This window comes from Ahaetulla prasina, chromosome 3, assembly GCF_028640845.1.
Source record: "Ahaetulla prasina isolate Xishuangbanna chromosome 3, ASM2864084v1, whole genome shotgun sequence".
Taxonomy (NCBI): domain Eukaryota; kingdom Metazoa; phylum Chordata; class Lepidosauria; order Squamata; family Colubridae; genus Ahaetulla; species Ahaetulla prasina.
The window spans coordinates 175,999,928-176,026,437 of NC_080541.1; the positions used below are offsets into that span (position 1 = coordinate 175,999,928).

At 37.7% G+C, this 26,510-nt stretch overlaps 1 protein-coding gene across 1 annotated transcript in view; it reads right to left on the bottom strand.

Annotated features, from left to right (window-relative positions):
* Positions 1–26,510, bottom strand: part of LOC131195263 (E3 ubiquitin-protein ligase Rnf220) — a 307,990-nt gene that overhangs the window by 34,785 nt on the left and 246,695 nt on the right. Inside the window, exons 3-4 of the mRNA XM_058177039.1 lie at positions 21,505–21,634; positions 1,935–1,980 (exon numbers count right to left, since the gene is read on the bottom strand). Of these exons, the coding sequence (XP_058033022.1) occupies positions 1,935–1,980; positions 21,505–21,634 (176 nt within the window). The remainder of the gene's footprint in view (positions 1–1,934; positions 1,981–21,504; positions 21,635–26,510) is intronic.

Below are 26,510 nucleotides of genomic sequence, written 5' to 3' on the forward strand. Positions count from 1 at the left end.
GAGTAAAATCTTCAAAATGAATAAACAAACAAGAATCTTGGGAATTCCATTTCTAGGAAAGGTGTACCCAATAAAATTAAATACAAATTTAATTTAATGTAACAAGGTCCTGGAAATTGTGTTAAACATTGGTTTGGAACCAGAAACAGCAGATAGAGCAGGAAACAGAAAATTGTACACTACGGTACACATTTGTGTTTTATCATAACAATATTCATTCCTAAGGAAATCCTTATTAGATACTATATTTAGGATTTCATGCTGATGAAAGCTGATGAGGATGTGTTATCATTAAGAGAAAGAATTTCTGCATCTTAAGCAAAGACCAGGAGTTGCCCAAGCAGTATTTGCTGTAATTGGTAATTTTAATAATGTCTAGAGAAAGAGAGTATTAACACAATCAAGAGGGATTCAGCCATATAATTGAGCAAAGTGACTGAATATACAGAAACTTAGGCTTCCACAGTTGTTCACCCTCCAGATGCATTGGGACTACAATTCCCAGAATTCCTAGTCAAAAGAAGCTCAAGAGGCAGTTATAGTCCCAACACATCTGTTCTAACACCTTGTCATGAGTGTCATGAATGACAGTTCCTTATGGATAATAATGCAGCAAATTAAAGCCGTACATTAGAAGTAGGGAATCTGTGGCTTTCCAGATGCTGAGGAACAACAATTCCCAGGACAATCAACCAGCATAGTCATTTTAAGTTTGGCCTTGTTTTAAGTATATTTTTTTAGATCTGCAAGCCAGCTTTTCACCCAAATGCTAATAACAATTTTTGGCCAAATGGTTGAAAAAAAACCAAACACCAGAAGATCCTTCTGAATATTATTTCAGGAGAGAGGGTGCACAGAAGAGAATCTGTGGTCCCAGCAGATATGTAATTTTGGTTACACAGGACCCTTTCACTATTCTGTTTTAATCCCCCCCTTCAAAAAAAATTAGATTCTTTGTTGTTTGAAGCTTCTAAGATTCATCCCTGCTAGGAGAAAAGGACTTTTATTGGTTATGTAGTAACTGTCACAAATATTTACCTCCAAACAGCTAATATGCTGATTTAATTCTTTTTCAGGCTTGGTATTTGAAGAGATATCACAAGCCAGCAATGACCATAAACAGAAAGTACGAGACGAGCTTTTTCTCATGATGCTCTTTTGTTTTCTACATTTTTAAATCTCCAAATGCAAGTCTGAAGATTCCTGATTTGTAACTGAAACCTTTTCTTGCATTCTGCATTTTCATGGTTGCCTCAGTTGCATTTGCTATTATTAATAATCATAGGTCTTAATCTGCTAGAGCAGTACTAAAACACTATAACATAGGACATAATACATATAACACTAGAAGCTTATGATAAAATATGACACCATGACTCTCAATTGCGCGAAGCACACTTTTGCAGGGAAGTATGGCCAGCATCCTAACTCTGTAGCTCTATATAGTTTAACCCTGCACTAACTGTAACACTATCTCTATGATCCAATATATGAATAGTTGATAAAGAGAACAGGCAGGGATGCTGGCATGCTCAGCTTTCCAAAAGTTCAAAATGAAGGTAAAGGGTTTCGAGGCTAATGCCAATTACATTAGAACTATTTAAAATAACTATTCTACCCATTTTTTAAATATCTTCACTATGCACCAAGATACTACCCTGAGGGATCTGTATGAATAAAGACAGTAATGGCTTCAACAATTGTAGAGTTAGGCAGGGAGGGAGGGAGGGAGGGAGGGAGGGAGGGAGGGAGGGAGGGAGGGAAGGAAGGAAGGAAGGAAGGAAGGAAGGAAGGAAGGAAGGAAGGAAGGAAGATTCTGTGTACCATGGAGAAAAGCAGAAGAAAGATGAAAGGAGAAATGTTATCAGATAAATAATGTAAAATTTGTAGAAACAGAAAAGATAATGGAAATTAATTAGATTTGGCTCACTTACCTTGGGAGTGCCTGGGGCCATGACATCCTTCAGTAGAGCATTCTTACTATCAAAATAGAAAAAGAAGAAAACATAAATAGATGTAGGGTAACCTCTTCCCAAAGGAGGATTTCAAAGTCCTACTTGCTTTATTTGTAAAACCCTCTCCATTTATTTATTTATTTATTTATTTATTTATTTATTTATTTATTTATTTATTTATTTGATTTTTATACCGCCCTTCTCCCGAAGGACTCAGGGCGGTGTACAGGCAAAAATAAAACAATACAATATACAGATTAAAATACCATTTAAAAAACTTATTTAAATTAGCCTGAGATTAAAAATTTCCATACTAAAAAACCCCATTTAAAATTAATAAAATTTCCCCTTAAAACTAATTTAAGCCAGCCCCGCGCGGATAAAGAGATGTGTTTTTAGTTCGCGACGAAATGTCCGAAGGTCAGGTATTTGACGTAGACCCGGGGGAAGCTCATTCCAGAGTGTGGGCGCCCCCACAGAGAAGGCCCTTCCCCTGGGGGCCGCCAGCCGGCATTGTTTGGCGGACGGCACCCTGAGAAGTCCCTCTCTATGGGAGCGTACGGGTCGGTGGGAGGCGTGTGGTAGCAGTAGGCGGTCCCGTAAGTACCCAGGTCCTAAGCCATGGAGCGCTTTAAAGGTCATAACCAACACCTTAAAGTGCACTCGGAAAGCCACAGGCAGCCAGTGCAGCCTGCGCAGGATCGGTGTTACATGGGAGCTACGTGTAGCTCCCTCTATAACCCGCGCAGCTGCATTCTGGACTAACTGAAGCCTCCGAGCGCACTTCAAGGGGAGCCCCATGTAGAGAGCATTACAGTAATCCAAGCGAGAGGTAACGAGTGCATGAGTGACCGTGCATAAGGCATCCCGATCAAGGAAGGGGCGCAAATCCATAAAATTCATATCCATCAGAGTAAACTTCTGGAAGTTAAAAGATCACAATTGTACCATACTCCTACTTCCATTTTATTAAAGGTAGTCCTCAACTTACCACCACAACTGAGCCCAAAATTTCTGTTTCTGAGCAGAACTTCTGTTCTGTTAAGTGAGTTTTGCCCTATTTTATGATCTTTCTTGTCACAGTGAAGTGAATCACTGCAGTTGGTAAATTAGTAACACAGTTGTTAAGTGAATCTGACATCCCCATTGACTAAGCTTGTCAGAAGGTCACTCACATTGCAACCATTATAAATACGAATCAGTTGCCAAGCACCTGAAGTTTGATCACATGAGTTATGGCAATGGTCGTCAATGTGAAAAATGGTCATAAATCACTCTTTTCAGTGTTGTTTTAACTATGAATAGTCACTAATTGAACTGTTGTAAGTCAGGGACTACCCATTATTAAATTTGCATTTCATTTTTCCTCCTCAAAACCCTGGGGAGCATAGATGAGGAAAGAGACTTATTAACATAGAAGTTGAATAGGGAACTTGAAATTGAAGTTCCCATTGAAATTTCAAGACATTGAAATTTCCCATTGAAATTTCAAGACATTGAAATTTCTGTTATGCAAGAAGAAACTTCAGCCACCAAACTACAGAAAGTTTCTACAGCATTTCAGTTCTGTATTACACAGGACATTGATTTGGGGAGCAGCTCTTGAGGTAATGTCCAAAAACCTCTGTTAGCATACAGTGTAAAGTCTCATGTGGTTCATGATACAAGGAACATATTACAACCATGTTGAAGACCTGTATTCATTGTTAATTATTTATCAGATATTATTTAAAGTACAGGTTAAAAGCAGGCAAGCCAGCTCTTCATCCAAATGCTAATAACAATTTTTGGCCAAATGGCTGGAAAAAAAACAAAACGCCAGAAGATCCTTCTGAATATTCTTTCAAGAGAGAGGTTGCATAGAAGAGAATGTAGTTAATGTCCAAAAACCTCTGTTAGCATACAATGTAAGGCCTCATGTGGTTGATTATACAAGGAACGTATTACAACCATGTTGAAGACCTGTATTTGTTGTTAATTGTTTATCAGATATAATTTAAAATACAGGATTAATCACTGAAGTCTTAAATAGCTTAAATCCTTGGTATGAATCATTCTGGATATATAATTTAGAAGGAAAAGCTGCTCCGTTGTCAGAGACATGGGAACTTGACTTCTGTTGGTTCCAATGTATGGAATATACTCTTTCAACCAATCTTTTGGCTTTCTTGAAAGGAATCAAAACCTACCTTTCAAGCCAGGCTTTCTCCATTTCAATTTCAGTATGCATGTGTTTTAAAAATTATCATTAGCCACTTTATAAGTGCCATACAACAAAGATGGGATATTAATGGTATATAAATAAAGAAGCAATTTAGCCATTCAGCAAGACTCAGACCTCTTTTGGATCCCCATGCAATTTAGCGGGTGGGGGGGCATTAAATCCTTAAATAACTGGGAATTGAAGCCTAGAGCAAAGTATTAAAGGAAACAAAATCTAGAAACTGGGAAGACATTTTATTTATTTTTATTTATTTATTTTGTCACACAGTATATATAAGCATAAGCATGAAATAACTATATAATATAAAGGCATATATATAAGTATGTAATAACTATATTAATTGGATATAACGAGAGGAAACAATAGGACAGGAACGGTAGGCACGCTTGTGCTCTTATACACGCCCCTTACAGACCTCTTAGAAATGTGGTGAGGTCAATAGTAGACAGTTTTTGGTTGAAGCTTTGGGAATTTGGGGAAGAGACCACGGAGTCAGGTAGTTTATTCCAAGCATTAACAACTCTGTTACTGAAGTCATATTTTCTGCAATCAAGATTGGAGCGGTTAACATTAAGCTTAAATCTATTGTGTGCTCGTGTATTGTTGCAATTGAAGCTGAAGTAGTCTTCAGCTTCAATTGCAACAATATCACATCCCTCTGTATGTTACATAGAATACTGGAGCATATAGATTAATGAAAAACAGCATGCTCTGGCTGCATGCTTATTCAGGCAATACTTAAACGGGTTCCTTCCAGTTTAGCTAGGCCTGAGACAAAGCAAAAAGAAAAATAAAGGCATTCTTTATTTGGTTGGCTCTTCAGATTGCTATTAGAATAGAAACCTGGATGAAATCCATGTTCAATATAGTATGTGAGGGACTGTATTTCTAGTTTATAGGTGTTCTAGAAAAGCATCAACATATATTGTATAATAATAATAATAATTATTCATTAAACATGAAACTCAGTCAACTGAACATTTAAAAATGTGTCACAAATACGATTGGCTGGTGCTAATGGTTGATACCAGTTGCTGCCAGTATCTTATGTATCAACCAAGTATCTTCTTAAAAAATATGATGTTCCGAGTAGGGCAAATTTTTGCAGTTCTGCTGGTGTTACTGCAGGAAGCTGCAATTTTTTGATCTGTTATTATTTTTATTATTATCTATTTTATTCATTAAACATGACACTCAGTCAACTTAACATTTAAAAATGTATCACAAATATCATTGACTGCCTCTGATGGTTGATACTGGTTGCTGCCAGAATCCTGGGTATCGACCAAGTAGCTTCTTAAAATATGTTGTTGTTGGGGTGGGGGGGTGTTGGTCGCATAGTCAGCCAGAAGTTTAGACTGGATTTGGCATTTTTATCCACCTATCAAGTCTTTCCCAAGGACCTGGGATAGGCAGATGTTGGCGTTTGATGGTGTTAAAAGTATCATCGCAGAGTGTACGCTGTTCCAAGTAAAGTTGCCTTTTGCAATTGACAGATGGTGATTTTGTCCATGCCGATGGTGACCAAATGGTGTTCCAGTTGTTTTGGAATTGCACTCAAGGCAACTATTACTATTATCATTAATCCTAGTTAGTTTTAGTTTGTACAACCCAAGGCAGCTTTTATAATGGTCCTTGTTTCCTATCTTCCCCATAACATCCCTGTGAAGTCAGATTGGCTGAAAGAATGAGACTGCCCCAAATTTTGGATTTCATGGTTATTGGGAAGATTAGCATTCAAGGCCTCTTAAGCCACTGTGGCTCTCATATAGTGCATTTCTATAAAAACAATAGAAACTTGCTATATAGTGTGGGCAGCAAACAATGTGCTACTTCTTATGACTACTGATGCTGGAGTACAGATTCTACTAAAAAGCTGTAGTATTCATTATCCTGTTTGAACCAATCTTGTTTCTACATAACTGCCCCCACACACATTAAAAATTGGTATCTTCCATGGGCTGGGTTATTCATATGAACTGCCCTGTTACCCTGTAGTTGGCCATCAGTGCTCTCCATTGAGAAGCAATTTGATGTTCAGCTGCATTTCTAAATCTAAGTAACATTTAGTAGCATTCACAAAACACTCGGGCTAGTTCATATAACAGCTTTCAAATAGAATAGATATACAATCGCAATCTCAGGAATGAAAAACATAGACATCATACAGAGCTGGGTCTGAAGAAAAGATGACACAGGGTGGATGAGTAGAAAATAACTAAAATTAGATAGGCTTTTCTGCAAACTATAGGAATTCCTTCTCTATTTGGTTGGCTGATTTGTTAATTTCACTCCATTTCTATTTAACGGCTGAAAGGAGGTTCACACCATGGTGAGCCTCCCGCTTTCTCCGTTCCTTCCCCGGAACAAGATGCTTCACATTTAATAATGCCTTTCAACCTCACTCGAGACAGGTTAAATTTGAAACAATTACATATCAAAGGCGATGGGGCGGGGAGACCCCACACTGTAATTTTTTTGGTTATTAAAGTAATCTCTCTCATGTAAATTCTCTCACTAACATGCCACAAACAGCATTAGGAAATAAATGATTTCCCCATGATTCGATTTACCAATACAAAGCACCTACAACAGGCAAAAATAGGGTTCTGATATATGTTACTGAAGCTGATGTTTTGCACCGCATGACTCCCACAGCTGGAGATCCCCCTCTGTTTCTTGGGGAGGGTGGGTGATGGATGGATGCGGGTGGTGGTTAGGGGAGTAGGAGGAGATGGTGGAGAGAAAGAATTGTACTTAATAATAAAATTTGTATGCAAGTCAGCATCCCAAGCTAGGGATGACTGATCGGCAGCCAGAAAGTATTAAAAAGGCTTGCTAAACAGATGCTGACAATAGAACAAGACATATCAAATCAAATCTATTCCAGAAGCATTAATACACACATACGCACGCACACACTTTTCTTCCCAATCACAGCAATATGGGAGACATCAATAAATTTTTATGAGACTTTCAGAAGATCAACATGCTACTGGATGTGACAAAAAAGCAATGTGGCTGTCATGTTCGCTTTGTTGGGGACACTTTAGCCCCAGATGTCGAGCTGTGGCAGCAGTGAGTAGAAATTGAATTTGGCTGGCTTTAATCTGCCTTTTGTTGGCAGATGGCTAGATGCTGTAAAATGAAGCAAAGAGGGTTATTTGGGAAGGGTTGTCTCCTAGAGGCTGTTTCCTTCTATGTAACACTTGCCTTTACATAGAAGCTGGGGACTTTTTTGTCACAATCTCAGCATTCCCTAAAATGGAAGTCCAAAGTCGTCCTTACAAAGACACCCAGTTAACTACTCTTACCAATAAAGAAATATGGGTGTAGATGTGTGTGCACATATAAGATAGGGATAAAAGACACTAATGCCATGTTTCCCCAAAAATAAGACCCTGTCTTATATTTTTTTTGAACCCTGAAATAAGTGCTTGGCCTTATTTTCAGAGAGGTCTTATTATTTTGAGGCGCGTGAAGCAAGACAGGGCTCCTCTTGCCATCTTACCTGATTTCCAGTTCTGTCTCCCTAACCCTAACCAGAGGAAATGCTGGTGACCGGTTGCGCATGCGTTTAAATATTTTCAGGGAGGGATTTTTCTCAGGGAGGGATTATTTTTAACTCATGTATTCAAAAGCCGGATTGGGTTTATTATCTGGGGAGGTCTTATTTTGGGAGAAACAGGGTAGTGAGAATAGCAAATTATTTTAGGCAGCATAAAGTATGATATATAAAATTCAGTCAAATTTTATTTTCTTAAAAGTAGTGGCATTTTAATGTACTAAGAATATTTGAGCAGAGAGCCGGTATTTGAAAGGAAATGCAAATACTATCTGTCAAAATAATGTAACTAATAGTAATCCAAGTTATTAACTTTGAATATAATATTTTGATCTTTGGATATGTCTTCAAATAAAGACAGGAATTATGAGGTCAAACCACAGATTATTCAATCTCCTGTTCTCTTAACAGTAATTTATATTGCTTGCTTTAATAAGAACATAAAATCTAATCTACACATTTCTTCCAACTCACTTCTTCTTGAATCTAAAACTGAGGTCAGAAATTAGGGTTTTAATTACATAATTTCTGTATACCTTGACAAATATATTACGGTGGTTTTCTTTTATATTTCCTTCATTGAGAGATCATTACAGAGTTACTAGCTGAAATGCTATAAGCAAAGGGGGGAAAACCCTTCCTATAAACAGTGCTGGAAAATTAAAAATGGTAAAGAAAATCATGACCTTTAAAGTTCAAACACCTTTCAGCACCTTTAAAAATTTTTTTTTGCTCCAGGCCCTTCCAAAGAGCACAATTTTTGGAGACCTCAGAATTCTCTTTAATCACTAAGCAAGTCAGCAGTGGTCTGAAATCATCACACATTTACATAGTAATAACCTCAGACAACACTCCCAACTTTATTTCATAGCCAGCATATTGCCACACAGTGAGAGATCCATGTGGTTTAAATTATAACCCATACATAGGAAATTAGTTGCTAGCTATGATCTTCACAGGTTTCTCTGACATTTCTAATTAAGATGATTTACATAGAATTATCCTTTGAAAGCAAAAAATTGTGTTTTGCTAGCTAATAAAATATAATTACTTCACACCCCTACCTACCCACCCTTTTCAAGTTATAGTTAGTTTTAATCTGTTTGGGGAATTATTTATCCAGTTCATTATGATAACACAGCTTACTTGCTCCTTTTATATGGAAGCAAATTATAAGAAAAGAGTGATCAGGTGGAAGAGAGAGTTTACCTTCTAAGGGATGGGGAAATTTGATAGGCAGGATATCTGTTATACAGGCTTTGTATCTTGGCTAAGATGAATTTAGTTTTCATAATGATGCATTTATAAAGGAAAATACAACGTGCATATCTGTGTACAAACACATTTAGAAGTATTTGATAGTATGTCCATATGCTAAGAAACTAACTATTTTATAGTTTATAATCTGTAATATCAGCATTCTAAAACCTCTAGGCTGGAAAGAATAATATAAAGAAGCAAGTTGATAAACAACTAGTCAAAGCCACTGAAAAAATTCCCCCTTCAAAAATATTTCCATTTTGTGTTACTGTAGCTGTTTTGTAAAATCACATCTGCACTTCCAAAGTTCCTCGTCAAAAACAAAATACATTTTCCAGTCTGTCCATATTGTTTGGGATGACAGTTTAACAAATCATCTGTAATTTGTCATCCTCTACGTTGATAAAATTACAGCATTCAGCAATACCTTTCAGATTGTACACATTGTAAGTACTTTGAAAAAAGTTTAAGATTCAATAATTACACAAAGATCTCTGGGCGCTCTAAAAATACAATAAATAAGAAATAATATCTAGCTTTCTGCTTAGAAAAAGTCTCAGGTAAGACAGGAAAATTACTATTTTAAAAGTCTTAGAATACTCTTGACACCACCAGTCATTTAAACATCTATTCTGGTTTGTTATAAGGCTGTCCAGAATATGTCCCACAGACATAATAAGCATGCACAGCTATATCATTGTAAACCAGTTTTGGCCTAGCTCGTGCGAGCTAAGCAAACTGTGATTAGTTCAAATAAGATGTTAGGTAAACCACAGTTCTGTGGGATGTCTGAACTCAGTTTCTTAATACTGGGACAACTGTTCACTTGAATAATCTCTAAAACATCTCTTACGCATCTTGTTAACAAGATCATGGAGCATTTCTTAGATCCAACTGAGATGAAAGAAGTAACTGGAAAGCACTCATCATTCAGCAATCATCTCATTCAGCATTTTAATATCAGTTTGAAATTAACCCTCTTGGTAACTATTTCTTTGGAGCAACGTATTGCCTTTCTATACAGAAGAGTAAAAAATGGCCACAGACAGCAGTGAAAAGGTTATCTAAAAGTAGTTTGATCCCAGATAGTTCCATGGGAAGACAGAATGGTAAGGAAGTATTTTGTGCATGTGTGCACACACAGAGACATATGGTCTGAATTTGACTGGGAAATATATGATACAAAAGTATTAGAGTCAAACTGAGCAAATACTATATTAAAAGGTTAATTTTTAGATTAAGCCATTTCCCTTTGTTAGTTCCATCTCCAATTAGTCCTCCAAAAATCTTAACACAATTTGAACATAATGGTGTATCAATCATTTTGGTTAATAGTGGATTTCCCTAAGATTTGCTTAAACCTAAGATTTGTACAAACCTGTTTTTGTGTTGCTTTGATATAAGCTTTCCTTTGAAAGAGCAAGTTTATGAATGCAAGTACTTGATGATGCAATCAGATTTTTATTTGAAATAAGGCACATAAGATTTATTTATATACCAAGTAAGAACATTAGTCTATCTCAATGCTTTTAACAGCAACAGATCTCTCAAAGTTCAAATTGGATTTTTCTTCCCGAGTTCTCTAAAGTTGCAGAGTAAATGCTCTAGCAATGAGCTGCAATCTTTTCCTATTATTCCTATTTTCAGTGCATACGCTATATCTTTTAAATAAGAATTGCCTGAAAAATTTACTCTAAAGCAACAGCAATAGTATGAACAATGAAATGCTTTCTTTGAGCTACATTTAGATCCATATCCTTAGCAAATTCAGTTCCAACTGAGCACCAAAATAGAGAGAGAACTGTTTGAGAGCTTAATGATGGAAGATATATCAAGGCAAAATTGAAAACCCATTTTTGCCTCTACCTTAATATGAGGCAGTATTGCTATTTGTAGTATTCAGCCTATACACAAGGGGAAAAGGTGTTTTGTTGCAAGGGGAGAATTCACTATTTGCCCCTTTGAACTATGGAGCACCCAAGCTTCAAAAAACTAAACTAATGTTTATACATTCACAAAAAGCTACCCTACACAGCAGAGAATTAGGTTTGCATTTACTGTGAGCTAAAAATAAATTTTGGAATTTTTTTTTAAAAGCAGTTCAGTACTCAGTGACTGAGGAATCTAAATGTCTATCATCTAGGCATCTCTTCAAATGAGATCAGTAGTAGGAATTACAGTTCCTGCTGAAACAAATTAACTTCAATTCAGGCAAATGACTTGGCCATGGTGTAAATGGCAATCCCTTGCCTTTATTAAGACCCTAACAAAGAGCCTGCAAATCAGGATAACATGCATTTTGTATTGGTAAACAGCTTAAAAATGCTTTTACTTATGAACTAAGGATAAGCAGAAATTTTCTGTCTGTATGCAGCAACTTTAGGACGGAACTCCATGAAGCAATTATTCACATTAAGATCAACTAAGTGCTGAAATACATTTTTTGCCTCTCCTTATAGACCAAACACGCTAACTCTTTCATTCTCAGGAAATGAAAAGATGGGAACAGAAAAATATGATGCCAGCCAACTAAAGATAAGATAGTAGCCAGAAGGAAGATTAATGTGGATATGTATCTTAATCCCCAGCTCTGACTTTAATGGCTCATAAGAATTCATACAAGTTATCCTTAAAGGAATTTTAAAAAGACACAGAAACATTTTCCTAGCCATTCAGGTGCCCAAGCTATCCTTCTGCCCATGCTTAAACCCACTTGCCTCTTCAGCAGTGTATTTGGCCTCACTTTTATTAGCTAATTAGTTCAATCATATGGTACGCTTTTCATCAGCCAAATAGCTCACGGTCACTGGCACATTTAAAATTACAGCCTTTATTAACCTTTTTATATATAGAGGAAACAGAAGCCAGGTGAGTTGCCAGATTCATTTAACATCATAAGCAAGAATGGTGTCGAGCTTGAACATATGTGACCTGAGGACTAGTTCAGGCTTTACCACATTTAGAGCCTCAGCCAGAAAATGTGACCTAGCTTTATACTTCCATTGAATACACACACACACATGTATATGTATGTATATATACCGGTACATACACACACACACACACACACACATATATATATATATATATATATATATATATATATATATATATATATATATATATATGTATGTGTGTGTGTGTATACACACACACACACACACACACACACACACATATCTTGCAAGGAAAATATGCTGTTGTGCAAAGGATGTTTCTTATACACTACACTACTGACAGAGTGATCACTACACTGATCATTCTGTTGACAGCACTGGTATATTCCTCTTTCTGTATCTGCTTACTGTTCTATCTTGTCTTTTATTTGCTATCCTCCTAACTTCACATTGTCCACAAATTTGATAATTATATTTTCTAATCCTTCATCCAAGTAATTTTTAAAAGTGTTGTTGAGCATAAGTCCTAATAAGGAGCCCTATGGTATGCCATTTTATAGGTTTTTTTCCCAGCTTGATGCAGAGCCATACACTTATTGGCTGCAACTTTTAACCAGCGTTGTATCCATCTAATAGTAGTACTGTCCAGCCTGTATTTAAACATCTTATTTTCTTTTCTAGAATCCCCACCCTTCTGAATGCTTTGAAGTCAAGGTACACTGGGTCCATAACATTCCTGAACCAAGCACTATCAAAAAAGAAGACCAGGTTATTTTGGCATGACTTATTCTTGCTAAACCTATGTTGACTCCTGTCAAAACAAAGCATTTTTCCCTAAATACAAACTGACTGCTTAATAATCTGTTTGAATTTTGCCTCAGCATCAAACTGATCGGGCTGTAATGATTTTGTTTCTCTTTCTTAAAGACAGAAACAAGATTTGCCCTTCTCTAATAGAGAGCAATTCTTGGCCCTCTCTTATATGACAACCTTTCAGAAACATGAAAGATCCTACTATATTTCCCTCTTCGTTCACTCTTCTCAAGTCTAAATACATCCACTTTCTTCAGTCTCTCTTGGTTTTTAGTCTTCTGATCATCCTAGTTGCCCTTCCTTGAGCCTGATCTGTGTTTCTGAGTTTTCATAAAATATTGCTCATTTTAACAGAACAGTTTCTGTCCAATGCAGAATATAATGGAAACTTTATTTCCTGTGATTTGGAAACTATACTGTTTATGATCCAAAACTTGTCTTTTTTGTATTTATCTCACTGTCCTGACTCGTTTTTGGCTTGTAGTACACTACCATTCCAAAATCTTTTTCATAATACATCTTGGTATATTATCACCAAGCCAGCTATCCCTCATCTATAACTCTGCATTTTGTTTTTCTTAAATAAGTTTGTGTTGTCTAGTAAATTTCATTCTGTTATTTTCAATCCACTTTTCTAATGTAGCAAGATGATTTTGAAATTTGTCTTCTACAGTATTAGCCTTCCAATCATTTGGTGTCATCTACAAATTTAATATAAAAGGAGAAGAATCTTGAAGGAAAAGAATCTTATGAAGTAACTGACAGAAATCTCAGCGCAAAGCTTCAATATATGCTAACACTACTGACCATTTACAAAAGAACCTTGCACTACTTAAGTAAGTGAGGCTGTAACTCGAAAAGAGAAAGACTGTGCTGTGTACAAGGGGAAACACAGAAAAAATGCCCTTTCCAAGGCCCTTTCAGTGACAAGAATAAAAAAATTCTACTCCCATAGAATTTATCATACACCCATTACAATGTTAATTGGCAAGACTCAGGAATCAATTAATTCACAAAAAATTAATTAAAAATTAAGATAAATCATTAGGATGTTTCAAGCAAAGGCCAAATTCCATTAGTTGACATCTCTTTCTACAGGGATATACAGTATTAAATACTTTCTAAAATTAAAAGCTAATCCTAAAATAATAATAATTACAACTTTTTTCCTTTTTTTAAAAAAAAATGCTCGTGTTGTTGAAAATCTGGTTGCCCTTGAGTGTCTTTGGTGAAGCACAGGAGGCCTGTCATCAGCAGGACTGGGCTGAAGACAGATAAAAAAGTATCGACCAGTCGGACACACAGCTTCTGCTTTATTGATCAGGCGGGAATTTAACTTGCTGTGCATATCCACAGTGTCAGCAAGGGCCACAGGCGAAATTAAAAGTACTTGGCTTGGAGATGTCGCCATGATATCAAGGGAGGGTGGGGGAGGTGGAATGGAAGGAGAGGGAAGAAAGGGAAAGATGAGCATTTTTAAAAAGCAGATGAGAAAAAAAATAAAAGAGAAATTGATGAGAAAAAGGTTACTGGATGAAGGGAGATGGGGAGCCACCTGGGTTTAATTCTCACTGAGTGTAATACTAGCTAGTCACTTTCTCTCAATGCCTAGTTAGTTGTGAATTTGCTTTTAAGATGAGATGATATATGTACCATGTATTTTAATCAGCTTTGTAGAAGAAGAAAATCTAAATATCTCTAATCTCTTGCAAAAATCAGTAAAACCTAATTATTGCTTGCTTTGGAGGCCTCTGAGAGCTACCTGGTTAGTTTACAATCTTGGGTATAAACCTAGGAGATCAAGGCATGTGACAATAGGGGTTATATGTATTTCATGCACTTCATTTATCCTTTCGGAGGGTTGATGGTATAGTCTGGAATTCTTTTGGGAGTTGGTTCCTCTGGTGGATTTTGGAATGTACAGTTCTCAGTAGGAACAGTTAATTATTGAATAATCCAGATAATTCTGTTATACTGCTTATAAGCTGCTTGTAAGGTAAATCTTAATGATCACCATAGTAAAGGATGGCAAAACACTGCATTTTTTTTTTCAAATTGAATGGGTCTTATCCAGTTATGAGCTTGGTGGAATGCAGTATACCTGATTTCCTTCTATCTGTTATGTTTTGGCAGTAGTAATGAAACAGGCTACTGACCATATAATGCAAAAGAAAGAAGGCAGGAGAACATTACATACTGGATATAGATCAACAATTAAATCTTCCGAACAAAATATGGAGAAATAACAAATATAACCCTACAATTAAACATTAAAACACGTTCCTAAGAGAGAGGAAAACATTTTGAATACGTAGGCACTTTCCCTTTCAAGAGGGAAATAATTAAAATTCTATTTTCTTTTAAAACATATTTTATGTAACTTGTACAGCATATGGATGTATTGTATTTACTGACTAAATGATTTATTGCAGCTATAGCTGCCTCTTTGCCAAGAAATTTACAATATAATGCAACAACAAATAAAAGTGAGAGATGACAAAACAGCAGATGAGCAGATTCATTGGTAATCCTTCAAAAAATGATGGCATAAAGATCTGGTCTAGCTTTCATTTCTTCTGCCTTGGCAAATGATATGTAGGGAGGGCAGCAGAGTGAAAAAATGTTTTATCCTCTTTCCCGACTCAAAAGTGCATTGGATAACTAGTTCCATGGTGACCTAGAATTTTTTCTAGATTACCCTATCTTCATGAGAACAAACTATGAAATATAATATTTTATTCTTAGTAGAATCCATTTCAGATCCTGACCATCTTGCCAACCAATGTCAGGTGCTCATGTGCAAAGATACAAATGTAATATACAAATGTTTGTATTCTGCATATTAGAAGCTTGAAAGGCTATTTCCAATTAATTGTTTAGGGTAGCCAATATCTTGTGGCACAATGATTGTTAGGAGAGAAGGAAGATGATGACTTTAGGGATATTTCAAAACTAGGATCCTATTAATGTTTCCCCCCCCCCCACCAGTCAAGATACTGAGTTTTTGGAGAGGGCATTTCTATTCCCAAATCACTTTGCCATAGACCAGTAATTGCTTTATTCCCAAATCCTATCCCAGGCTTCTATGAGGCACAAGCTTCAACTTGGCATTCTGTGGGTTTCAGTAGAAGGGTGTGGAGGGAAAAGGCTGCATGCAAATTTCATTTCTGAGCCACTGGTGCTGTTTCAAGTGCCAGGAGCCTCGGAGCCCCTTCTCAGCATTACATATGTAACAGCCTCATTGAACTTGACATGTCAAATTCAGGCCATTTGTGCAAAATCTCCCTTTAATAATACCGTTTCATTTCACTCAAATGAGACTTGAATGCATGTAAAATGGAAAAGGATATTTAAGCGCTAACATTAGGCAGATGTCTTGCCAGAGGCCGATTGAATATATGAGATTTTGAAGTGGTTAACACGATTTCGCTGCTCCCTCTTAGAATATGTCACCTGCTGGGCGATTTCATCCCCACCTTTTTTCCTTTTTAAGTGAAGGATATAAATTGAAAGAAAACAAAACTACAAACTTCAGCTTGGAGGCGATTAACTCCATCTATGCTGGTATGTTCTTTTAAAAAAATAAACAAGCTTCCATCTTTTATATACAAGGCTGTTTAGGAATCTGTATGAAAGTACCAGCATACTTTCAAATCTGGAAGAAAGGTAGGTGATAGAAATGTTATTAAGAAGGGTGAGATGAACTCGTTCAAAATCATATAATTCAACCTTCTCTATTGGCAAGATTTCTGCAGATTAAACCATTGCTAGTAAAAATCTAAGGAAAGAAAGACTGAGTACATAGGTAAAACTACTGCAGTGCTTAATTAATGAATTCAAGTTTCAAAAGGCAATAGCACTCTTCTGTTCTATTTCTACACAATTTATTAGCTGCTTCAACCACCGAAGCAACTCTAAGCAGTATACAAAAGAATAAAAATGAAAAATGAAAATACAATAACATAAAAAGGAAATTTCTCTGAATATCTGAAGGAACAACAACATTGAATAAAAAAACCAGTCACTTGCCTTCCTGGCATTGAGACAATTGGATCTTGTCTCTCATTTAACAAAATAATGTATTACAAAACTATTGCATGGATCACTGCCAATTTAGCAGGTAAATAAAAAAAAATCTACCAAACATCAAAGGAGTTGATACTACAAGCCAACATTAGCTGCAGCTGAATTTATTTTTCCCAAATAAAGGAGCTATTGCAATGTAAGAAGATAAATCAATTGTCCTGGGATAGAGACCAAGTAATGACCAATTTGAAAATAAAAGTGAGTTGACTGAAACAGAACAAACCCAGTTACAATCAGTATATCTTTAGGACTCAATCATATTCTAAATGCCAAGGCATGATTTGAAGACATAACAAGACAGCCTCCTTACAGCCGCTAAGTGGACAAGGGCCCAATCAAAACCTAGAAACCATCCAGAACCCTTGAGCTCAATGATAGAGGAAGATGCACAATATAAATAGTAAGCAAATAAATATAATGTAAACTGAAGCAAAATTGTAATCTCTGTGATGTTGAAAATTTAATTGAGAAACAGATAAAACACTGAATGTCAGCAACAAGGATGCATGGCAGTAACAAACTCCAGTGCTTTATTGATGTAAATAAAGGTTGTATGCTCAGGATGATTACCTTTAAATCTCTTTGGCTATGTAAATGAACTTTCAGAAGCAATAAACTATGGCACAGCCAGTTTATTTTATGGACCTCAAGTTAAATGCTTGTAACCACATCCAAATCACTTACAACTGCTATGATCATTCCAGTGCCCAATGATGCTGAATGCACAATATGGATTGGAGCAACTATTCTCTGATAGGATATTTCTCCTCCTCTTCTTCCTCCCACATCTTAATCCCAGCAAAGCAAACGCCTCTCTGTTTATTTTATTTTTATTTATTATTTAGATTTTTATACCGCCCTTCTCCCGAAGGACAGCCAGATTAAAACAATAATATACAAAATTAAAATAACAATTAAAATACATATTCAAAAGATGGCCGAAAATTAAAACCGTCGAATTGACCTATACTAAAATACCCCAATTTAAAATTATTAAAAATTCAGAAATTTGAAAATTTAAAAATCAAGCCAGTCCCGCTTGGATAAACAGATATGTTTTCAATTTACGGCGAAAGGTCCGAAGGTCAGGTAATTGGCGTAAACCGGGGGGAAGTTCGTTCCAGAGGGTAGGTGCTCCAACAGAGAAGGCCCTTCCCCTGAGGGCCGCCAGCTGACATTGTTTGGCGGACGGCACCCTGAGAAGACCCTCTCTGTGTGAGCGTACGGGTCGGTGGGAGGCATAAGGTAACAGCAGGCGGTCCCGTAAGTACCCGGGCCCTAAGCCATGGAGCGCTTAAAAGGTGGTAACCAACACCTTGAAGCGCACCCGAAAGACCACAGGTAGCAAGTGCAGACTGCGCAGGAGCGGTGTTACCCGGGAGCAACGTGTGGCTCCCTCAATCACCCGCGCAGCTGCATTCTGGACTAACTGGAGCCTCCGAGTGCACTTCAGGGGTAGCCCCATGTAGAGAGCATTGCAATAATCCAGGCAGTGGCGAGCATGAGTGACTGTGCATAAGGCATCCCGGTCAAGAAAGGGGCGCAATTGGCGAACCAGGCGAACCTGGTAAAAGGCTCTCCTGGAGACGGCCGCCAACTGATCTTCAAACGACAGCCGTCCATCCAGGAGAACGTCCAAGTTGCGCACCCTTTCTGTTGGGGCCAATGACTCGCCCCCAACAGTCAGCCGCGGTTGCAGCTGACTGTACCGGGGTGCCGGCATCCACAGCCACTCCGTCTTGGATGGATTGAGTCTGAGTCTGTTTCTCCCCATCCAGACCTGTACGGCTTCCAGGCACCGGGACAGCACTTGTTCCATATTACTAAATTATAGCTGCTGGCCATTTTGGTTTCAACTGGTTATAGTTGCGATGTTGTGTTGGACTAGGAGTAGGGTGACCTGGGTTCAAGTCCATTCTTAGCCATCAAAGCTGCCTGGGTAACTGGGTCAGCCATTCTCTAATTCAGTCCAACCTACTTCATAAGATTGTTGCTGTGGGGAAAATGACAAAAGGGGGAGCAGTATATATGCCACTTTTACCTCCTGAACAAAAGGTGGATATTAATCCAGTAAAGAACTAAATGCATTTGTAAGTTTTATTTGCTTATTGGAACGCTATTCTTTTTTCTTTTTTTTCAATATGGGTTGCTTATATTCCTTTTGTGTACCAGGGTGGAAGGACAGTGCCACCATCTTGATCATGAAAAACAACATTTTTTTTTCTTTTGCCAGCAGGGGATATGCTACCCCTGGAAGGTTCAGGAATGGGAACATGTTCATCTGTCAGTGCAGAACCCCCCCATTCCCAGGAACCCCTGACATTTAAAGTGGTTTGTTCCTATTGTCAAGTTGGGGCAGGGTCTGCCAGAAGGCCGACGATTAGCCCCTGGGGCCTGATTGATACAGGAGGCCGAAGGCTATCTATTGCAGCAGGATAGGAGTCATTACTTAATAATTAATAAAGCCTCTGCTATTGCTCTTCCACATGCATATAGCAAGAATAGTCGAGGGCTGGGAGTAAGCTGTCTCCCCCTTTTAACTGCCGTGGTTATTTAAAGGAATAATGCCATTCTTTTTCATTTGTCAGCTGGCCCACAATGGCTCTTGTCAGCCTTTATGATTTAGCGTTTCCTTTCCTTTCCCATTAAGTACTATTCCTCCCCCCTCCACCCCAGGTATCCAGCTACAGGCTGCTCTCAGCTCTCCTACAAGGCTTGCCTTGCTGTTTCCATAAACTGTCTTAGGGCTAATTGCTTCTGTTCATTTACACCCGTTCATTAATTTGCTGTGGCCCTTTATTAAGTAAGATAGACCCCCCAAAAAAACTACAAATTATATACACAAGGGAACAGAGTGTTGCATGACTTTGCTGCATGACTTGTTCCCCCTCCGCTAAGAAATGGCAAGTTTGGGCTCAGTGGTAGTGGTGTGGGGGGGGGGAAGAAACAGGCAACGGATGTAGAACCAATGTAAATTTGCTTTTACGCCTGTATCAATTAAGACATCTGGTTACTGTAGGGTCCTTGGTGCTCTCTGCGCTTGAGGATTTTCTTGCAGATGTTTCACTCCAAACTAGGTAACATCATCAGTGCTGCAAAAAAAACCCACACGTAGGACCCTGCAGTTCAAACCTGAGCTACAAATATTCTCTTCAACTGACACCTTGTTTACCTTGAGAACAAACCTTGGACCAAGTTAAACTCCTTTTCCAAACTCCCCACGGTGATGGTCTTTTTGGGTATGGATGCTTTTAAAATCTCATGGCTCCAGGCTTCCCGCCATTCCCAAAAACCTGATGACTTTGCTTACTACTCCCACCTTCCGGATTTCTTTCTTCACCTTTTAATCATGATGGAATTCATTAATAAATGAAATGAATACATTTTCTCTCCCAGGCTGCAGTTTTATTGAGACAAGAACACGAATCTGTTGCAGTGATTTCCCAAATAACTGCTAGCACTTAAAATGCAATTATTTTTTTAAACAGGACTTTTGATGTGCTAGTGAAAGTAGAAGGCAACTAAAAGCCTGCTTCAGAGCAGAGAATAAGGGTGGGGGGAGCTCTAACTTTGTAACCAAATGCTTAATCTCTTCTCTACTTTCTTAGTTGTGAGGCATCCAAGAAAATGATGCAGTTGTTTATAGGAGTCCATGAAAAAAGTTAACATTAATGTGTTTCTTTTTCTTACTTTATATTAGTATTTATCTGCCTTCTTTGTGGTCTTTAATAAAAATTATATTAACTAGCCCAAGAAAGGGGAAGCTGGAAGGACATGAATTCCTAACCAAGGTTCCCAGGAAATATTGTTTTCCCAAAGACAGAATTTCTAATCTTTCAGTGCTAATCCCAAAGCATAAGCCAGGATGGAACTAATAAGAAGTCAAATATATCCTGAAAGCAGATCTCTATCATGGAGAGCTGATATACAATTCTCATCAGGAGGCATGCTGGTAGAGTTGGCTGACAGAATTAGCTTACTTTGGTGGATCTTTGGGGCTGAGAAAGTAAGTTCATAAAAAGGATATAGAAGTAGAATAGAATAGAATAGAATAGAATAGAATAGAATAGAATAGAATAGAATAGAATAGAATAGAATAGAATAGAATAGAATAGAATTTTTATTGGCCAACTGTGATTGGACACACAAGGAATTTGTCTTGCTGCATATGCTCTCAGTGTACATAAAAGAAAAGATACCTTCATCAAAGTACAACACTTAATGATAGTCATAAGTAATGTAATAAGAAAAAATAACCCTAATAAATTTAAGGGTTTTACATTCTTCACCATGAGAGAATAGAATATGAAGAGTGGTCTCATTGGCTATAAAGGGAAGATCTTTAGTTTAATAGATCTAGGCAGTGGTGGGCTGCAACCAGTTTAACAACTGGTTCTGTGAGCGCGCTCTTTCGTGCAGTGTTCAAAATATAGCAATTTGAAGCTCAGCTGCTTACCTTCTAAGGCAGCCCCAGTAAATAGATCAGCGGAAGCGTGGAAATCAGCTCTGCCGTGTGAATCAGTTGAGCCAGAAAGAAGGAAATATAGGACAGGATAGGGCGGATGCGGGTGGGCGGGGCCAGCTGATGGTTGGAACTATTGGTTCGCTAGAACCGGTCCGAACCAGCAGCAGCCCACCACTGGATAATAGGACATATGATTCTGGTAGGATAGGACAGGTCAGGAGCAAAGTTGCTGTCCTTACCTGATATTCAGCTGTGTTAACTTCTCCAGTTCCTGCTCCATATGTTCCTGCAGCTCACCTGGGCGAAGCAAAACCTGACAAATAGGGCAGATAGGAGCCTGGCTGTCAAAGAGTGTTGCCTTCTTCTTGCCTGTAGGGAAACGGAGAACATAGCTTTGAGTTTCAAGCATCCAGAGTATTCACTTCCTATGCCTTGTATAACTGCAGGATACAAATATTTATCCACAAATAAATTTTGGTGTAGGAGCCAGAGTAGTATAGCTACTACTTATTTTGCATACCAACCTTGTTTTTATTTCAATAATGCCTTCTACCCTGTTTTGCTAAGATAAATGTGGAACTTCCTGCTTTACCAGAGATGGTAAAGGAAAGATGGGCTAAAGAAAAGTTAAGCATTCCATGATGTAATCTATCTAATACCGTAAGCATAAAAAAGGTAAGTTCAAGAATAGAAACAATGTATTCTTTACATGGGTAGAAACTCATCTCTGGGGACAGAGCGCCATAACATATTTGAATGGCAAAATGGCATAACCACCAAAAAACAGATTCCGTGAACTGCAGGGTGTCATTTTATATACAACGGTTTTCCAGCAGGAATATAATTTTCTTATAACATGATGGGAAATATGGCTGATTTCAAAAGCTCTCTATAAGTGATCAATTCAGATTCCCATAAGAGTTAACTGTCCCTTCCCTACTGCTCTATCTCAGTGATTCTCAAATGGTCTGTTACAATCTCCCCATATTCACCAAGTGCAACCTGCTCGCTTATATTCTCACATTCATCTCATTTCCAGTAAGTTGGGCAAAGCTTACTCATTGCCTCACTGCAAGTCAGCTGGCCAAATGCTCAACATTTCAGGCACCAATGAACTACTGATGAAGAGCTTGGAGGTTGGCTAATGCCAGTTATAATCTGCACTGGAAAAAGGTCCGTTGGGATAAATATTGAAGGAGCTATGTGTGTAGTAGATCCCACTCATGTACATGAAATAAGTTTTGTCTGAAGGCAAGATCACATTGTGCTTTATTCAGAGAAAAGTTTGTAGTAAAAAAAAACAAACCACCTCCTACTTGCAGTTTATCCCTGAAGCAAGGTGTGACAATTGTGAACATGATCAAATAACAGTTTTTTAGCACATGCCTTTTCAACATGTCATAAGTTAGAAATAACCAATGAATACGGAATTCTGCTTCCTAACCAGTAAATAAATGCTGCTTAAATAAGTTTTTTTAAGATTGTCTTCTTAATTGTGTTCTGATGGTCTTAAAAATAAAGCGAAGGGTGAGGTATCTTTTATTAATGTGAGTGATCCCTTGCTTTTCCTAAATGTTTATTTAGTGGTTTATGACTGCAGAAAACTTTGTCCAAAGGAAAGAAGATGTCAAAGAAAATGTGTGCTTATATAAGAAAGAATGAAAAATGCCATAAGAAAATAAAAAGTATTCATGTAATTCATTTGCCACCTCAATTAAATTTGAATCCATATTCACTTTTGGCTATGGTTCTTTGTATTGCTTGCTTCATCTGTGCAGGAATATGACCTTTGAAACAAAACACAATTGCTCACCTTAGCTTTACAGGAATACTGAATATATACTATTATGCATATTCATATAATGCAAAGGAATATATGCATACAACTATGCTGTAAGTAGAAATTTAATTTTGTACAAAATAGCTTTGAAAGTGAGGATGTCTAATAACACTATATTTTACTCAGCAGCAGTAATCTAAACTTTCAACCGGTAAACCCATTGATCACTCTAGTTGAAACCAACTTTTAAAAGAACAAAGAATAATGTTCTCTATCCTGTTTTGAATTGAATGTGAGAATTAAGACAGCTAGTTTGAATTAAGGCACCTCATTCCAGTTCACTGTGGAGAGGAACAATAAGAAGCAGAGTGGAGGATTTAAGATGTCCAATTTCTTTTCTGGAAGTTTCTTGAGTTCTATGAAAGGTTTGAAGTGATTAATAAAATATACATGATGTTTAGAAAAAATACCACTCATACCTGCAATGCTCAAACACTCAAGCATACGTAATTTAATATTCTTGCTATCCTGATTGAAAGGTAGTCCTTGACATACGACTGGTAATTTAGCAATCATCTGAAGTTCTAGTGGAGTTACCTGGAGAGTATTTACAATCCAGATTATATGTTCTGATAATCGCTCCCCCTGTGGCCATGAGATTTCAATTACGGTGTTTGCAACCAGGCTTCATTTACAGTTGTTTGCAGTGTCCCATTTTATAATAATAAAACCAATATTTATTGCTGGTTTTTGGCAAAACATCGCCATTGGTTTGCTTAACAACTGAGGATTTGCTTAATAACTGCAGTGATTCGCTTAACAACTGGTGCAAAAAAGGTTGTAAAATCAGGCTAGTCATGTGACTTACTCCTTTTATGACTTTCATGAATTATGGCCATGATGGGCAGGCACCATTAAGTTCGAGGATTACCTGTATGTGATGAATTGCTGCTAGATATTTACCTTGATTGTATCTTTGTTCTGAGAAAAAAATTAACCAATAAAACTGATAAAACAAAAAATGCAATTCAAGTTGCTGGTTGTCACCTTTAAATTCGTTTAAGGTTCAGGATTAAGTTACTTGAAGGATTGACCAACTTTTCCCAAGAGTCTCTACCCATCTGATTCAATCTAGCTGACTGAACATGCTGCAGCTCCTGTCAGCCAAAGAGTGTTGCTGACAGGGGCTAAAAGATGCCCCTTTTCTGCAGAAACCCCTGCTCTGTGGAATATTCTCCCCTTGGAAATCAGAATGGCCCCAATCCTGTTGGCCTTTCATAAGGATTTAAAAACTTGGCTGTATTTCTGAGCAGGAGCACTGAATGTGTTAAGGGCCCTGCTTCTTGGCTTTATGTTAACTGGTTGACTATCTCAGCTGCTGTATATATGTACTTTGGATGTTTTTGTTGTTTTTAAATACTTTCTCCTGTTTTTATAGTTTTGGAATCATAAGCCACTTGGGGTCATTGAGATAAGCAGCTGTAGAAATTGATTAAATAAATGAAGTCCCACTTCTGAACTGAAGAAATGAGTGAATTTTGTAATATTTTGAATCATTTCTGAAATACATCACTGTTCTAAAATAGGAGAATTGAAATATGTAGACTTAGGTGCCTACAATTAAAAATCTCTTTGAGACTCTTGTTACTTGTCCTGATCAAGAGCCATTGTAATAATCTGCCTGTGTTGTAAATACAACAACAAACGTTAAAGCATGTAATAAACCCACGAAGAGCCACAAGGCCATTCATCAGTTCCATTGCTGTGTTAGTTGCTGTGGTCATCAGAGGGTGCTGCAAACATAGTTCTTATGGATGTCTGGAAGGGAGAATACTTTATAGTTTGTTACTGACATCTATTGTGGAGCGTTCCTACTAGATTATTTATGTATTAGACATGGATCAAATTGGTTAAATCTGTACAAGAGGCAATAATGCACCATAAAGCAGATTGTGTGCAATGTGGCCTTCCAATCAAAAGCTCAAATGTGCCATTTTATGAGCGGAAGCTAGCAAAAATGCAGAGCCCAGTTAAATGAATACTCTTAAAAGGAATAGACTTTCCGCAAGAGAGAAAATGTTGGCACAAATACTTTGGTTGGGTGACATAAAGGGGTGCAAAGAGAAGCATTGTAAAGGAAGGAACATCTGTTGTTAATATGCTTTAACATGAACAACAGGGAAATAAATCTGGAAATAAGTTGCCTTTTGCTAACAATGATCTAATTAGGATTTCATACCTGCATGCATATTGTACATTTTAAATTCAAGTCCCCCTGCTTTAGGTTTCTCCCCTTACTGTCAACCTATCCACTATCTTTTCCTTTCATACTTATGAGAGGATCTAGGATTGTTCTTTCCCTGCCCCATAGCTCCAAAGAGGATTGGAATAACTGAGTTCTAGGAAGAAGCAGGAAGACATCTTAGATCAGGATGAAACCGGGAGCAGGAGTGAAGCCCTATCCCACAATTTTCCTTTTGAAATTCAAGCACCGCTTTCTTTTTCAAAGCAATGGGGGAGGAGACAAAAGAGAGTTCCCTAAAGTCAGATTTTCTCCCCCCCCCATATACACCTGCTTTTTACTCCTGGCCAGTATGCAACAAACCTGAGGAAGGTAAGTAGCCTCTCTTCATAACTCTCTGTGACTCTTTCATACCCTTCAGAGGGATGTTGCTTTTCAATCACAGCCAGAGCAAAACAAGCCGCCCACTTTGACTGGAAGGTGAACAGCCCCAACTTCCTCTTGGAGCTTTTCCACTTTTGTGTGGTCAAGGTCCAAAATAACCTAAGAAAGTCCCCCACTGCTACTATATATAACCATAGTCCCCATTTGTGTAACAATACTGGTGTCTGAGCTCTCCCTCCTAAAACAAACACAGAGCCTTTGAGCAAACGGGAAATCCTGCTGGATCCCTGCTGCAGTCTGGATGCCTGGACAGATAAACATGCAGAACGATCTCACTGTCTCCTTCCCACAGCATTGCTAGGACAGCTTCTCTGGGTTGCGTCACTATCCATCACCACTAGATGTGATCTTGAGCTGCCACAGCCCACATAAATAACTCAATTCTGTTTGGTGGTTTTGATTAGTTTCTGCTCCATCTTCTCCTAGTGAAAAATCTTGTTTTTCCAGCTTTGACTCTTTTAAAGTAAACGTGTATCCTAAGAAGGGCAATTTGCCATTGAAACATACATATGTACGTGCACACCCAGGCTTAAAAGTAGAACAAACCCAATGCAAGTCAAATATTTACGGTTTGTTACCAAACTGCACATTTACTTTTAGCTTGCTGATCAGCAGATGGACAGCAGGGGGCACTATTAAAACAAAGCTAGTTACAATTAGTGAAGGCTTAACTGAAACAGTAACCCATTAAAATGCCTGTCATTTGCCAACCTTAGATCTAAATAGATTTTAAGATCATTTAATTTATGTGTCACAGAGAGCAAAAGACTGCAGTTCAC